A 16677-nucleotide genomic window follows, 5' to 3' on the forward strand; every position below is an offset into this window, starting at 1 on the left:
ATTTAATGGATGGATTTTCAGCTTCTGTGGGTTTCTCTGCGTCTATCACTTTTCACGTATGAACTGAATAGGATGTGAATGACCGGAGAGTCATCTAGATCCACCATACCTGGTCCCTCTTTTCTGTCTCCCCAAACAGCACAGGATGCCAAAGGGGCTGGAGGAGCATGAGTGTGATGGGGTCTGGCTGATGCTGGAGCAAACCTCACCCATGCTGAAATGCCTGTGGGGCAGCTTGGGGCGCTGGGACAGGCTGGGCAGTGTCCAGGGGGATTTGAACACATGTCTGCAAGGAATCTGTGGCATCTCCTCCTTGCCGTGATAGCAGGAGCTTATCAGGGCTTTCCTTTGGATGCCTTCACGTCCGCACCAACAATGGCAGCCCTCTGGGCTCGAGTGGCTTGGCTTTCAGAAAGCTGACCCAGCTGCCTACACCCTAGCCTTTCCATCCCTGGTGGAGAGAGCAAGGACAAATTGCACGTGGCAGACATTGCTCACCACTGGTGTGAGTCATGCCAGCTGCTGGATGGTCTTTGGACACCCTGTATGTAGCAGGTGTGATATAGGAGAACATGATTGTGTGACTGAGGTTTGGGCAATTCACTGATTGTGTATATGAACAATGATTAATGTCACCAGATGGTTCCTCGTGCCACAAAATATCTGTATCAGAGCTAGCAGTGAAGGTGACCCACTGATGGGTTTAGTATCATCTCTTGAAGGGTTTATAGGTGTACCTCATGTGCGCGGCTTGTATGGATGCAGCCCACCCTTAAACATCTGGTGGCTGTGAAGGAGGACTGTGTTAGCTGTTGGCTCAGCCTTTCTCCAGCAGCGCAGAGGGAACGGACGTGGCTGTGTTCCTGTCATCAACCCCTGCTCTGGTTTTGCTCTTTGGGACTGTTAACACAGGCTCGCTCATGCCTTTTGGGTACCCCTTAGGGGGATGCTGGGCTGGTGGGTCTGTAGGCTGTCATGGACTGGAGCAGCTATAGGAGGGATGAGGCAGAGCGGAGACAGCACAAGGTGAGGTATGAGGGGTTTTGTCAGTGGCACCATTTGTAGGAGCAAACTCATGTCTTGAGGGAAGGATGCAGCTATGCTGTGCTGTCTCTGAAGTACAGCCAGAGGCAGGGAAATTGTCTGATCAGCTTGCTGGCTCCACCAGGCTCTGCAGCTTCAGGGCCTCATCCAGCTCACCCAGTGTCTTTCCCCCAGCCTGCAGCTTTTCCCGTTTATTCTCTTTCAGAGCGCAGGTGTTTACAATACTCCGGGAGAAAGCCTGGCAACTCTTATCTCTAGAGCGATGATGTCCCCGGCTTTTGCCTTATCTGTGGATTGGAAGCAGACCGGAGCAGGCAGCTCAAAGCTTAGCTGTAGAATTTCACCCACAGAGCCTGCTGCTCTCCACCTAGGTCTGGGGAAGCCCTGCGGTGGGGTCCCAGGGCAGGCAGGGGGATGCTCCCACACACAGGGATACAGTGGGAGCCTGGCCCTAAGCAGGGCAGGAAAACCAGATGCTCACAAGTCGGAGAGACGGGGCAGGGAGTGGGGGATGACAGCAGATGAAGAGCTGGCAGGAGCTCAGTGGAAATCCCACAGGTACCCCAAGTCTCTCGTGGGACCTGAGGTACTCCTGTGCCTCTGTTCCTCTCTCTGTTATATCCTCTAGAACTGTGCATGGGGGAGACCCCACCAGGCCTCGGGTGGGTAGGTCCCTGGCTGGGGGAGCCCAGGTTCCACCGACTCCATTGCCCAACAACGGGGCCAGCATCACCCTGGCAACCCCTTCCTGGACAGTCCTGCTCTCCACCTAATGACCAACAGAGGCTGTATAATTCCGCTCCTGCTGACACCACCTTCTCCTGGGTTACCTCCCTCTGAGAAAGCTTTAGCAGTCTGGGGCAGGAAGGCACTATGTCCCAGGGGAGTGAAGCAGAGGGCTGCAGCCTGGAGCAGGAAGCCACCGCTGTGCTGTCACTTCCCTCTGTTGGTTCTTCCAGCTCCCACTCTGACTCAGAATGGTAAGAGACACCCCAATTCCACTGCAAAGGAGCATGTGCAGGTGACGTGCCCTCAGCCAGCTTCAGGGCAAGGAGTGATGGTGTGCAGGGTGAGCTGAAAGGCTGTGGAGGCTGGTGTCCTGTGAGTGGGGAGTTGGGTAACAGTATGGAGAGCAAAGCCATCTGCTGAAAGACAAACATCTTGGATGTCTGCAGCTTGCTCAGTGCCTTCCATCCATAAAGAGAGGAGGAGATAGACCATGAGCATTAAATATGAGACCGATGGGGTGCAGGTACTCTAGGGTACGTCAAGTGGGGTCTGTCTCGGACAGGTACAGCTGTACCAGTGCTGTACTGGTCTATGTTACCTGGCCTTGCTTCCTAAAGGGGCCTGGATATATAGTCTCGGTGCCATGTTAATTTGATCTGATGGAGGAGCAAGCTGCCCGCATCCACGGTGAGGAGCTCCTCTGCTGTGCTGTCTGCTTATGCTTGCCTCAGCTTCTGGGAAGAAGTTAATGATCCACCAGCAGGGCTGAAGCTATTGGACTGGCAATGTTCCAGCTGTTGATTAGTGCAATTAAGAGATAAATGAGCTCCTGGGTGCAGAGGAAAAATGTGCACTGTCAAACTGAGTCAGAGAAGTTATTCCTTGCAGAAGCAAGACTGCCCTGGAGTCCCTGGGTGCTCATCCTTCCCAGGGCTGCCCTAGCAGGACCCAGGGAGCTTGGTCTCTCAGCTCTTCAGTACCATGGGTATCAACACCAGCACAGTTAGTGGGCCTTGACTGTGCCAAAATGTTCTGCTCCAAACGGAGGACTTTATTACTAGTGCTGAAAGCACACACCTGCCTTCGGGAAGGAAATGGGTTTGGTTTAGCAGGTGGTTGCTTAATGGGCATTGGAGAACATGGTAAAATCATTGTAGGGTCAACGCTGAGTGAAACTGCAACCTGTGAGCAAGTCAAGGTAAACATTAGAAGGTGCAGAGCTAAGAGTGAGCAGCTAACACTCTTCTAACAAACCTTATAGGAAAAATTTATGGGATAGCACGTTTATGAAATAAGTTAACATGATGGTGATGGGCTAATGCTGGTACATGAACAAATGGCTTTGAGAATGTGGCTGAAAATTAGGAGAAAGTCTGTGAACTCCAGAGCAGCAAGTTCTGGTAACAGGCTTCAAACAGGAGGGGTTGGGGCAAAAACCACTTACCCCTAAAATGGAGACTGGCCAGGTCATGAAAGTGAAGATGTGGTGTGGCTGCTTATATTAGCAGGGGGCTGTGTCTGGTGACCCCAGAGGTCCTTGTCGGCCCTGCAGATAAGTAAAACCGTGTAAGTATGAACAGGTCATATTGTTTGGCTGACTCACATGGCGGTTTGTGCTTGCTCAAGACCACCACATCTGGATGCAGGGAGGCAGGGCAGTCCAGGTCACCTGGTGGTAGATATCTCCATGTGGGTGTGTATGCTGGAGCTGATCACTCCACATCCCCTATGCAGTCACAGAGAAACTGCCAACGCTCAGCATGACTCATAGGTCTGGCCTCAGATGCTTATTTTAGGTGGGGATGAACTGCCCTTTGGAGCTGCCCGTTTTCCTCTGGTGATTATAAATTGGAGGGTGACAGGCACAAGCTTACACACTTCAGTTTTGCGTACTGTCAGAACAGAGGTGCTCTGCTCTACAGGACCTATAGAAAGGTGTTTGCTTTTGTTGTTACATTCCTTGAACACTGGCAGATCACTTTTCTTTAATGTCTAAAAATTCCCATAGGAACGGTAAAACTAAAGGGTTGTCACATTTGCAGCAGCCAATAGAGGAACCCTTCTGAGCACTTTTAAGGGAGAAATTAATGTCTCAGTGCCATCTTGTGGAATGACCTGTGTAAAAGGACAAGCAGTGGCAAGAAACACATCCAGTGATCCTTGATGCCATCCTAGAAGCAAGCTGGAGTTTTAGGGAATTTGGTGGTAATATCAGGGAATATGGTGCAAATATTATCACCCAACCACAGATTCCTATTACAAACTGGGATTGCCTTTTTCCCCTGACTGCAAACGCATGGCAGCCCAGTGTTCCCAGAAAGAACCTGTCCATTCTTCAGCCCCAATTAGAATACGGAGTTGTCTGTAGTATTCAGGTATCTCCTGAATATATGAGACAAAGCCTTTCAGATACTCAGCAGCTTTCTTGTCCCACAGGGGACCAATTTACCTGGAAGGCTCCCTGAGATCTAGGAGTGACAAAGCGGTAGGTCCGGTTGTGGGGGATACTGACCTATTTACACCTCGTCCATCTGGGAAAGGTTATGAGACCTCCAATATACACTGATGCTCAGACTTTTACACATCAGCTGTAAATCACCACTGCAGAGGAAACATGAGGCTTTTGTCACCACCCTGAGCTGATGCTCCAGGGCCCGTGTTTGTGTGCTCCACCAATAAACATTCGCATGGCAGAGAATGAAGTGACCTGGAAAGATTTATCGGCACTTTTCCTGTGCCACAGCATGACTCACAGACTCATGGGACAAAAAAACCTTCCCACCTAGAAATATGCTGTAGGAACACCCTTGCCAACAGCGTGATTATCATCTGTCATGATTAGATTGGTCCTTAGTATCAGACACAGACTAGTAATTTACTGCATGTTTAGCCAGGCGTTCACTGAGGTCAACAGCTAATCTGTTGCTGGAGGAGGGCTTATCCCAGCCCATAAAAACTCTCCCAGCCACAAGACAGGTAATGGTCTATGGAGCAGAGAGGAGAACCAGCTTCCCAGGTTCCTCCACACAGCTGCTCCGTGTCCTGTGGATGAGAGAAAAGCTCATCAACTTTTGCAATGGAGTAGTGCTGAGAGAGGCCAGCACCAAGGGCAGCATGAGCAGAGAACTGCCTGTGGGGCAGCTGATGGCAACCTCTCCAGAGATGTGCACCGTGTACCCTCCAGAACCACACTGAGAAGCTGCGGCAGGTTGAGAGGCAGGCAAAGAAAACCATCTAAGAACCAGACAAGACTCACAGAAAAAGGTCTCTTGTGTCAGTGAGTTTATCAGTGACTAAGCCAAGGTATTAAAACCTTTTCACAATGGAGGGGTAAGAGCACCTGGTGAGAAGGGAGATTGGTGGGAATCAGGAGATGGAGGAGGAATCAGGACAGTGAGGGCTCTGCTCTGGCAGCCAGATGAATCTGAAGGTCTCTGGGGACCATTGCTGAGACTGGTTTGTCCTCATCCCACACAAGGGGAAAGACTGTGGGGTGGCAGGGAGGCCCTCCACTAGTGTGATAGGAGTTGTGGGCGTGGGTGCACTCAGCAAGAGCAAATAATCAACCTGAAGCAATGCTGAAATTCCTGTGCTCTTCCCAGCCGCCAACAGTGGTGCCTACCAGCTCCAGGCAAGAGCATCATCATCACAGGCTGGGCACCCAAATATTCCTGCAAAGCACAGGCAAATGGTCCTAATCCCACCTGTAAAAAAAAAGGTACCAAACCACCACCCAGTGGGTTACAATGCAGCACAGAGCCAAAATTCCTGCTCAGTTCCTGTGGAAAAGATTATGGAGAGAGACAGAGGCTTTAGGAGCATACCAAGGCTATTTACAGCTCTGGAGATAGGTGGCTACTGGGCAGAGGCACAGTATTTGCAATGCCAGTAGCAGAAATACTGTGTCCTTACCCTATAGTTTTAAAAGGATGGCATGTGTGTGTGGGAAGACTTGGAAGCTAACTGCTACTTCATTCGCTTGTTCATCGTTAACCAAATGAATGAAGGTGTCTGGGACTGAAGGGAGGGTGCCAAGTTTCAAAGGGTAACTTAGCTCAGAGCAGTGAGGAGTGCTGTCATAACAGGAGGTCCTGCAGCCGCACGCTGAAGTCAGAGAGCAAAATGCTGGAGAAGATTCAGAAGGCACTCACGATTCGTAGCAGTACCATCAGGGAGCTGCTGGCAGAAGCACTGGGGATGTTCATCCTCATGGTAAGTAGGAGACTGGGCCCAGACATGTGTGTCTGTGCATGTGTGTGTATGTGTGTGTGCAGGGCAGGTAAGAGGGTAATCGTTTGCAGCAGCAATTTTTAAAGGTCAGTGGTTTCCTACTACATCCGCAGGGCTGCTCAGCAGCTGGTTGCTACTGCTCACCCCTCCGCTCTGGTGGGGTGGCAGTTTTCGATCGGGTAGACCATCTGTCAAAAAGCCTTCTGGAGGAAAAAAGCAATGTGGAAGGTGGGAGGTGGGTGTGGGCAGAGAGTAAAGCAGGTGGGGATAGAATCACAGAATCATTTGGGTTAAGATCGTTGAGTCCAACCATTAACCTAACCATGCACTGCCAAGTCCATCACTAAACCATGCCCCTAAGCACCACATCCACATGTCTTTTAAACATCTCCAGGGTTGGTGACTCGGCCACATCCCTGGGCAGCCTGTTCCAAGGCTTGATAACTCCTTGAGTGGAGGAATTTTTCCTAATATCTAATCTAAACCTTCCCTGGTGCAACTTGCGACCATTTCATCTTGTCCTATAGGTTGTTACTTGGGAGAAGAGGGAGAACACCTCGCCCCAACCTACTTACAGGCAGTTGTAGGAAGCAATAAGGTCTCCTCTCAGCGTCCTTTTCTACAGGGTAAACCACCCCAGTTCCCTCAGCTGCTCCTTGTAAGACTTGTTCTCCAGACCTTTCACCAGCTTCATTGCCCTTCTCTGGAAACACCGCTGTTTCAGTTCTCTTCTAAGGGAAACACAAGGGAGAGTCTGGGAATGAAACCAAGGAGCAGTGTCTGGTCAGGTGGGGCAGTGCAACACTTGTGCCAAACCTCCTCAAGTATCCCATACAGTGAATTGAGGCTCTTCTTCTTGCTGTGCTAGAGGGGATGATGTGTCTGGGGGGGTCCTTCACAGGTTTGGGGAGCAGACTCTGACTTCTCTACCATTAACAGCCTCTCTGAAATGAGAACAGCATTCATCTATCTTTCCCTAGGGGTTGCCAGGGTAATGAAGGCCACGACACACAATTTAGGTAACCTAACTGCCAGGTGTAAAGTACTCCAGGATTTCACGTTTGGTTTTCTTATGCTGGCAAATGAAATGAATCATGCTTACCCAAATCTTACAGGAACTCCCACCTTGCCTGAAGGATCTGTTTTACACAGGAAAAGTGATTTTGAGATCTCAGACTGCCTTGGAGTTGTTTGGGGACAGGGCAAGGAAGGCTTTGCAGTCAGAATTGATCCCTGGTGCAGGCGAGGTGCCCACAAGAACCAGAGCCTCTGTGTGTTGGGCCAACACAGCAAAATAAGATCCTTCCTCTGAAATGGTCCAGTAGTTGGCTTTGCCAGCTTGGGCTTAGCCTGGGCTGAGACACTTTGGATGGGACAGAGACTGGCATGGACAAGCAGGGGGTAGTTTAAATAACTTGTATTTGGAGATCTGCACAGGAGGAACATAAGATTTGTTTAAGCATGGGAACCTTCTGACACAGCTGTCTGTACAGATGAAGGTGCTTATTTTCAAGGGCAACAACTGCATGTGCAAAGGATGCTTTCTTTTTATGACATCTTATTGCACATCCAACTCCTTGTAGTTCACTTCTACTACGCAGGTAGTTTTGCATGCATTGGAAGTCAGAGTACAGACATCTGTGATTCCTCAGCAGGAGCTGAACAAGCCATTTTTCTTTTCCACCCCCTTTGTTTTTTGGTAGTGGAAGTTCCCAGGTGGTAAAGAACAAGTTCAAGGGTGCCCTGCCAGGGCTGCCTCTGGGAAGCAGCATGAAAAGGAGACTTTTCCCTGCACTCGGGCAGTCCAAGGAAGATTTTGTAGCCTGCAGCTTCTGTTGGCTCTTCCCTCACTGATCCCCGCAAGGGAACACAGTAGGAGGAGGGGCACTGCACATGGACCTCCATCAAGGGCTTGGCAGCAAACAGTATTCAGCATCCGAATGTAGCATCCAGCATCCAACTCTTCAGCAGCCCCCTGGCCCTCGGTGCAAATAGGAATGTGCTGGATGCATCTGAAGGGTGCCTGGGTGGCTGTTATTTGGATGATAGTGCTCAGCCCAGGGTCTCTCACTTTGATGGACAGTGTTCATAACGGAGGGAACCAGGCAGCAGGGGTAAACAGCATGAGGGATAGGGAGATGGGGGGGGAAAAAAAAAGGGTATTTTGGGACTGTGAGAATAGAGTAAAAGAGCACAGGTTTGGATCTGTGCTGAAAAGTAGATTTTGTGGCCTGTCCTGCGTTTATTTTCAGGATACTGGTGTTCAGCTGCAGCAGCTATGTCTCCTGCCCTGCACCCCTCTCTCTGCACCTGTATGCAGTCCTGCAAAACCTGTGCCTTATGAATTTGGCTTCTCTTGGATGTGGCTTTGGAAAAGTCAGAGATGAGTAGGAAGAGTTTTTGTAAGGGCTTTGCAGATCACAGAATGATTTGGGTTGGAAGCAAGATCATCTGGAGATCATCTTGTCCAACCTCCCTGCTCAAGCAGGTTCGGTGTTTGGGACATCCCAAACACTACATTTTGGGGCTTCTGCTGAGGCAAACTGAGAAGGGCTCACACTATGCAGGCTGTAGCTCCATGCAGAGCACAGAGTGTGGTCTGTGTATATCAGAGAGATAAGAAGAGTGTCTCTGGGGAACAGGGGATTTTGGGGATGTCTGAAAGGGAAGAGGGATGCAGATGCATGGGATAAAATCTGGATCCAGGCAGAATAGCCAGAAAAGATCACAATGAAAACAGAACAGGTCAGAGCATAAGTTTATATACTGGAAAACATACTGAGTTTTCTGTCTTTGAGAGGGACATATCACTATGGATAAACATGAGTGCAGTCCAAGGAACAGGATACACTCTCCAAACCCTAAGTGGTTTGCAAGGCAGAGACCTCAACAGAAGCTTTGTCTTCTCCAGATGTCACTGTAAGAGCTGTGCAAATAACTGATTTTTCCACCCTCTGACCACATTAAAAAAGCGAAATAGGATTTACTTTTCAGCCAGAGCAATTTCTTGAATATGTCTTTTCCTGCTGGAGAGTGTTTACTTTTCTTTTTATTTGTTTTCTTGGTTCCCCTTTAATCATTAAAAAAATACTGAAACTTTGTCTGTTTTCAAACTGAAAGTATGTGTGTTGAAAGGAAAAGTCAAGCCAGAATTTCCTTCCTTGTGTTCTGCTGGAATAAGTTACCAAAATTGTAGAGTTTGGCAAATAGCTGTGTGCTGCCCAAACTACATTTTTAGTCAATAAATTGCACACCAGGAAAAGAACAAGAATTTGCCAACCCTCCTTTCTTCTATCTTGGGTACTGTCTCCAGGCAGTCTGTGGTGATGCTCCCCTGGCTCATGTCCCTGGTTTCAGGCACAGATGCCCTTACCGTGGCTCTGTGAGTGATCCCTCTTGAGCCCTGGATCTCAGTGTGGATGTTCGGTGTTGTCTCCCCATACCCCGCCATAACTAGGGTGCCCTGTTTGGTGTGATGGGCACCAATGAGGAATAAGTTAGGTACCACTTCAAATTTTGCAGGAAAAGGCTTTTCTTTCTTCATCTCCTGATCATGGGCATCTCACAGTCTCCCTGTCTTTGGGAGTTTGTTAATACTGCTGAAAAGGTAGCACAGAAGCTGTCCACTGCCATAATAAAACTACTTTTAACACTCCTTTCCTGTCTTTCCACGCACTAGGTCTTTGGCTTGTCTTCTGTGGCACAAGTGGTATTAGGAAGAGGAGACTTTGGGCAACACCTAAGCATCAATTTGGGATTCGGCATTGGTGTTACACTGGGCGTCCACGCGGCAGGAGGGATCTCTGGTGAGCAGGACACTTGAACATGGGACATCTCTATGTCCCATAAAGGCCACATGCATCGGGGCAGTGGGAGTGGGCTGCGGAGGGGCAGATGATGGCATGGCAAGGTGGAGCAATGCCCTCACCAGAAAAAAATGGCAGTCATAGGGTCCCCCAGCAAGAATAGCAGAGTAGGTCTGATGAACATAACCAGGGTCAGTGTTGTCAGCCAGTGATGACAGCCAAATCTGCAGGGGGAGGCAGGTCTGGGGTCAAGGTAAGGAGTCATGATGGTATGGCAAGGTCATGAGAAGCAGGGTACAAGGCCCGCCCAGCATACCTACTGTATGCTGACCCCAAACATGTTCTGAGCTGAAACAGGGGCAAGCGAGACAGGGAGATTGGCGGAGGTTCGACCGTTCCCTTCTGGTGCGTTCAGCAGAGCCAGGTTTCAGCAGTGCCTGCATTAGGCACTTGGGATATGCCATCATGGCCCAAGGAGACAAGGAGCTCCAAAAACATGCTGCTGGTATAACCCGTGGGGAAGTAAATCATTTATTGCAAAGGAGAGCTTACTGCTGATGTTGCAACAAAGAATGGTATGCAAAATTTTCTCCTTATCATCCACACCCATGTGCCTATGCCCCACGCAAACTCGGGAGGTGCTGTTTCAAGGCCACACGGTGGTATCTCTCACATGACAGAGCACCACCTTTGCCTTGTGCAATTTCTGCATTCATTTACACCAAGAAAAGAGATTAAGGGCTCTAGTGGGCAGAAAATTAAAGCAGGTCCTTGCTCTTGACCTGTTGGAGCAGAGAGATGTCCAAGGGTGGGGCTTGCTTGGAAAGGACAACTTTTCCACACAAGCAGTCAGCTCTTGGTCTCTCTGTCCTTTTGGAGCTGGTGGAGACATACTAGAGAAAGTGGGCTGAAAAAAGTAGGTCCCTGCAGTCACAGGTGACGTTTGGGATGAAGCTGATCTGCTGAGGGCTGAGAGGTGGGAGAAGGGGTCTTAGCTTAGCCAGCAACAGTCTGGTTCTGGAGCCAGCTTCAGGGCTTCCTGGCATTGTAATTTGGCATCATTTGTATCACAAGATGCTGCTTCTGATCTCTGAAATATCTGGTTATACCCACAAAGGATCAGAGGATCAAACAACAAAGGGATCTCCCTCCTTTTCAGTTATGGTTGTGAACTGTAGCAGGCAGTTCATGCCGCTTCACTTTGTTCTGCGCTTTGATGAGATGATGTGTGTCTGCATCTTACCCCTTTCTGAGTCCCAAGTAGGAGATGGTGACTAAGGTTGGAACATTTATTGACCCCCAAAGTTTACACCTACTAGGCAGGAAAAGCAAATATTTCCTTTGGACTCATGGGGAGATGAGGTCTGGAGAGCAAATGTGGTTTGCACTGAGGGCACCAAAACTGGATCCACTTAGTCATTCTCCAAAAGCATCATTGTGATAACAATCTCCTCCATAGAAAGTGTCCCCTCAAAACAGGCAAAACTGGTCTTGCACTGTATGAAAGCCATGTACTAAAAGACGTAAGGAAATGCAATCCAAGATTACAAATTCTGCAATGGAAGACAGGTTCTGCTCCACACTAGTGGGAGCAACCATGGTCTGGGCAGGATTGATCATCTTGGTAGCTCTTTCCAATGCAGTGGTATCTAAAAGCTAACCTGAGTCCTTGCTGAGAGCCCTGTGTGGGATTTGCTTTGCTGACATGAAGATACAGGGCATCAGCCGTTGATTTTGCAGTTTGTTTCCCCAGCATCTCATGCCTTGCCTGTCAGATGTGCTAAAGGCCTGCAGCTCCCATCAGCTGGGGTGCTCAGCTCTGCCAGGATGAAGCCCTCCCTGTCTATCAGATGTTTTCAGAAGGCCTTGTAAATTGTTTGGGATAAGATTTGCCTCATGTACCCATAGCCATGTAAAAGGTGGGTGACAAGTCTTAAGTTTTGGACTCCCTTTGAGCTGAACAGAGAGAAGCCCATACGGAGGGAAACTCATGTCATGCCAAGAAAGGTATCTCTGTCAGAGACGAGACGACCCACCCTCTGCAGACAGCTTCTACCAGACTGGAGCTAGGCGCATTCTGCCCTGCATTATTCAGCTACCCAGGGAAAATGGGTCAGTTTTGAGTCTGTGCAGGAGGGAGACCCTGCCCTGAGAGAGTCTAGGTGTTCTGGAGCAAGGTCTGGGTGGTTACTGCGGGGCATGGGGCATGATCCAAACCAGCTGCATCAGGGCTGAGCCCACTCTCTTTTGCTGCGATTTTGCAGGAGCTCATCTGAATGCTGCCATCACCCTCACACACTGCCTTCTAGGAAACCTCCCCTGGAGAAAGCTCCCAGCTTATCTGATGGGTCAGTTCCTGGGCTCCTTTACAGCGGCAGCCACTGTCTTTGGCCTCTACTACGGTATGGTTGTGTCTCACAGCTTACCTCACAGCTCCTTTTGCTCAGGGCAATGCCACTGCCAAAACCTATCCTCAACTCAACGCCAGTAGCTGCATTTTGTCAGCGTTTTGTTTCCAGGGTCTGCAAAGGGCTTGAGTTAGATGGACTACCATGTGTTAGGTACAGCTGGAGCTCTGGAAAGACTCTGGAGTCTTTCCAAAGACTCTGCTGGTCTTTGGAAAACAGGCAGAGAGATGGAGGCCACCAGTGCAGCCAGAGCACCCAGCCTGCCCCAGGCTCCTGGAGCAGGGACAGGGAACTGGTAGGCATAAGGAAGCAACTGCAGGCCAGTCTGGCGGTAACTGATATTGGTGATGATGTCGTGACCTGTGAGGGGTGTGTTCCAACGTATCTCCCATTGCCTCTCTTCCCCCTGGTGCCTGTTCTGGCTGCAATGGATAGACTTGTGTACGTGCCATGTGGGATGAACTCTGTGCTAACTCCTTCAACTCCCGTTTCTCCTAGATGCTCTGCATGACTACACCAAGGGGAACTTTACAGTGATGGGACCAACTGCCACGGCGTCGATCTTCTGCACTTACCCTGCACCCTATGTATCCTTGCTGGGGGGCTTCTTCACGGAGGTCAGTGGCTCTGCTGCGGTGTGCTAGGAGACGGTGGGTGATAACAGGGGCTAGTGCAGGTCTGCTACAGGGGACTCACAGCCCTACACATGCTCACAACCTCTGCTCCAAGGAACCCATCATCCAGGCATGTGCCTGACAGGTAGGAGCCAAGGCACCTCGGTGGCTGAGCAAGCCTAAAGAGTAACACCTGCAGGCTGCTCTGCAGCTTGGTCTGATGCCCTCCAGGCACCTTCCCTGCACACAGCCCAAGCAATGGGAAGTGAGAAGCTGAGCTATATCAGGAACCTTCTCCTCTGGGCTCTGGGAAGTTCCCTGAACTGTTCTTCCCTTTTTGGATCCTACACTCATTCCATGCTCCCAGGCAGCTCTGCTGGCTGTCACAGAGGGCCCTGGACTATCTTCACATGAACACAGCCTGTCTCAACTGAATCTCTAGGGTCTGAACAGACCCAGTTTAGACTGCGTACAGTTGGTTCCCAGCATGCAGGTCTCAATGCCCAGAAATAGGAAGTGGATGCTTCAGGGGACGTAGAGCACTGGGACACTGGAGAAGGAAGATTTATGTACAAATAAAATCTGAGGAAACCTGTGTGTTTGTCTCTGAGCTGACAAAACTCTTCCCAGGCATGAAGAAGATAACAGTGAGAGCTGGAGAGCCTACAGGTGGGGACCTGATCACTCAGCCTCCTGTGAAGTACATGGTGAAGATACAAGATAACATACACAAGAAGATACATACACAAGAAAGCAAATGACAGTGACAGTGTGTTGCCAAGAGCTGGAATTTTTGCTTTTGCTGGCATCTCTGCAAGCAGTCGAAGGCTCTCCAGCTGCTTTTTCTGAAGCAGAAAGAGACAGCAGTTGTCACCTCTATTCAAATCACAGTTCCTGATGTCTTGGGCATGGCCGATCTACAAATGCCATCCACACACTGTCACAGACAGGCAATTCAGTTTCCCAGATAGGAATCTCATATCCACTATATAAAACATAGCTCCCTCTAGGGAGACCAGATTTGTCTTGTTAGCAGTTTGTTATGGCCCTGCCTCTTAGATGAAATGTACTTAACAAAACCCAGGTCCCTAACTTGAAAGGTGAAGGGAGAGGTCACTGTTGAGAAGTTCACATCAGTCCTAGAGCATTTTTGGTGATGAGATGGAGATGTTTTTGTTGCGAAATGAGTCAAGAATTTTATTTGGTCCACCTGTGAGAAGGGAATAACATTGGGGCCCTCCCTGCCTTGAACAGACCATGAATCCCAACATTCCATTCTGGGAGTCCCTTCATCTCTGCTGAGCGGGATCCTTCTGCCTTTGCTATTCTTTCTCCTAACCCGTTCCACTTTTCGTGCTCCTGCAGTTTATTGCGACGCTGATGCTGCTCCTGGGCATTCTGGTCATCCATGATGAGAAAAACAACGGAGCCCTGAAAGGCACGCAGGCTCTGCTCACGGGAATCCTTGTCCTGGGCATCGGACTGGGGATGGGGATGAACACAGGCTACGCCATAAACCCCTCCCGGGACCTGCCCCCCAGGGTCTTCACAGCAATTGCTGGCTGGGGAATGGACGTCTTCACGTGAGTGACCCATTTTGCTTTTACACCGCTCAGCTTGCAAGGAGAGGAGATAAGCCCAAGACAAAATGGTCATGAGGCCTTTTTCTTTGGACCAAGTGATGGTATTGATGCAGAACATGTTCCTCATTCTCAGACAGAAAGGGTTGCCCACAGAGAAGCCCCATGCGTTATGTACACAAAATTTGGGGTACACTAATTTTCCAGCATGGGATTCATCTTGACATTCAGATACCTCAATTTGGGTACCAATTGGCTACCTGTTAATTGGAAATCTACCTGGTTATTGCAGTGACTGGAGATCCATAGAGTGATTCAGCTCACCTGAAAGCAGGTACTTACAGACGGATTGCTGAATAGCTTTCCTGAATTTAGATGTCTGAATCTGGAGATGAAAACCTGCCTTCCCCTATCTAGTAAGATGGTGCGAGCGATACTATGGCTTTTCCCATGGTAAGGGCATTACAGAGTCTCCTGGTCTGGCCCCCCATTTTCATTACATTTCCAGAAAATAACTTGGACAGCTTGGTAGAGGAGGTGCAGAATTTATTGGAAATGGGGAGGGAAAACAAGGCTGTGTCTGTCTGTCTGTCTGCCTGACAGTCACACTCATCAGGATCACACAGACCATTTCTGTAGGAAAACAAGAAACCTGCAGACAGAGCCACTTTCCCAGACTGATGGGGGAAATGACCCTCCCTCCAGCAATTATGCTGGTGGATAGAGAATTTGTCTAACCCAGCTGTAGGGCCCAGTGAGTGAAGGTGGGACTAGGAACCTCTGCTCACACAACTCACTCCTGCCCCACCAGACTCAGCTCACCTCACCCTGCACCATGCGGTGGTAGGGCAGTGTTTTTTCTGGCTCACCGGTTGCCTCTTCTGTGTCCTAGGGCTGGGCATCACTGGTGGTGGGTCCCACTCACAGCGCCAGTTCTGGGAAGTCTTGCTGGTGTTTTAATCCATAAACTCTTCATTGATTTGCACAACCAACCTGTCCCAAACAGCGGAAATGAGAAAGGACAGCCAGTGGTGGAGACCTCTACGCTGTGATGGCCACATGCTCCGAAGAAAGGGCCTGACAGCAAAGCCTATGTGGACATACGAACTGACAGCCAAAGTATAACTACGGGGATAAAGGGTAACCAAGCGGATAAAGGCATGTGCAATGGTGCTGCTGGAGCACACCGTTTCTCCACCCTGCAGGTGGAGAAATGAGGGACTAGTCTTCAATAAACCTGTCCTGCTTAACCAGACGAACTGGGTCTCTGAGATACTGGGCAGACCTGTGTAGGGCTAGACCTGTCTGTGACCTGAATAAATTACTGAATCTCCCTGTGTAAAAATCTACTGAAAAAAAATAATAACCACTACATTCTGGAAAAAAGCAAAGCAGAGCTGCAAGACTCCAGATACCTGTACGTTCACAGAAATCAAAATACAGGATCCAACAGTGGCAGAAACCACTTAATTAATTGAATTAATGAAATTTTGATTTGTAATATTCTTTGGTAAGAGGTAGATGCTACACTGATGGATCAGGGGCCTAGGCTTGCTTCCACTTGCTAATCTGCCACTCTAACAAACACCTAGTTTGGCAGAGTAGAGACAAGAAAAGAGCAAGCACAGTCTGAAATAGAAACCAGAACCTGATTGTTATTTTTTTCCCCATGCTTGGTTTTGTTTTTTGCTTTTTGTTCTGAACATTCAGGAAGCACCAAAAAATTAGTAAACTACAGGGTCTCCTGAATCCTGACACAGCTCTGTTGGAACATGCTGCTTTCATGGAACCATGTATGTTACTGACTACCACCATATGAAAGATTCAGACAGCTTCTGTGGCAGTATCCCCAAATGCTCAAACAAAAAGAACCCAATCCTTTTTACCACTCAATGCATAAGAAATGGGGGAAGATGCTGCCTTGCTCCTGCAGCAATTCCGCCACCTCCATCTGAATGAGGAAGTGGGCCTGCAACAGCCTGAGAAGTTTTAAGGTATCATCAGATTAAAAGTAGAACAGTATCAGAAGGTGCCTGTTCCCAGGGGGGTAACAACAGTCTTAACTTTCTAGAAAGTGCTTAAGCAAGCATGGCACATGTCAATTATGTGACTGCGGTCCCAGGGCTGGATACCATGAATACACAACACAGGGATCTCCCAGAGTAGGAAGTGGCAGAACATCACTACTGCGCAAAATCCCAGAAAATGGCATTTACTGGCTGTAATGATCATTCACATGTCACTATTAAAAGGATTACTGATGTAC

The 16677-nt window shown here is 49.1% G+C and overlaps 1 protein-coding gene across 1 annotated transcript; it reads left to right on the forward strand.

Moving 5' to 3' along the window:
- Positions 1-1917: 1917 nt before the first annotated feature.
- On the forward strand, positions 1918-15666 carry LOC130142210 (aquaporin-7-like). The gene is made up of 7 exons (XM_056323702.1): positions 1918-2024; positions 5859-5985; positions 9683-9809; positions 12074-12211; positions 12716-12834; positions 14197-14414; positions 15304-15666. Exons 1-7 carry the CDS (start codon positions 1918-1920, stop codon positions 15461-15463), a joined length of 996 nt encoding a protein of 331 aa, XP_056179677.1. The 3' UTR covers positions 15464-15666.
- Positions 15667-16677: the final 1011 nt, after the last annotated feature.

The sequence above is a fragment of the Falco biarmicus genome, chromosome Z, assembly GCF_023638135.1.
Source record: "Falco biarmicus isolate bFalBia1 chromosome Z, bFalBia1.pri, whole genome shotgun sequence".
Classification (NCBI taxonomy): Eukaryota; Metazoa; Chordata; class Aves; order Falconiformes; family Falconidae; genus Falco; species Falco biarmicus.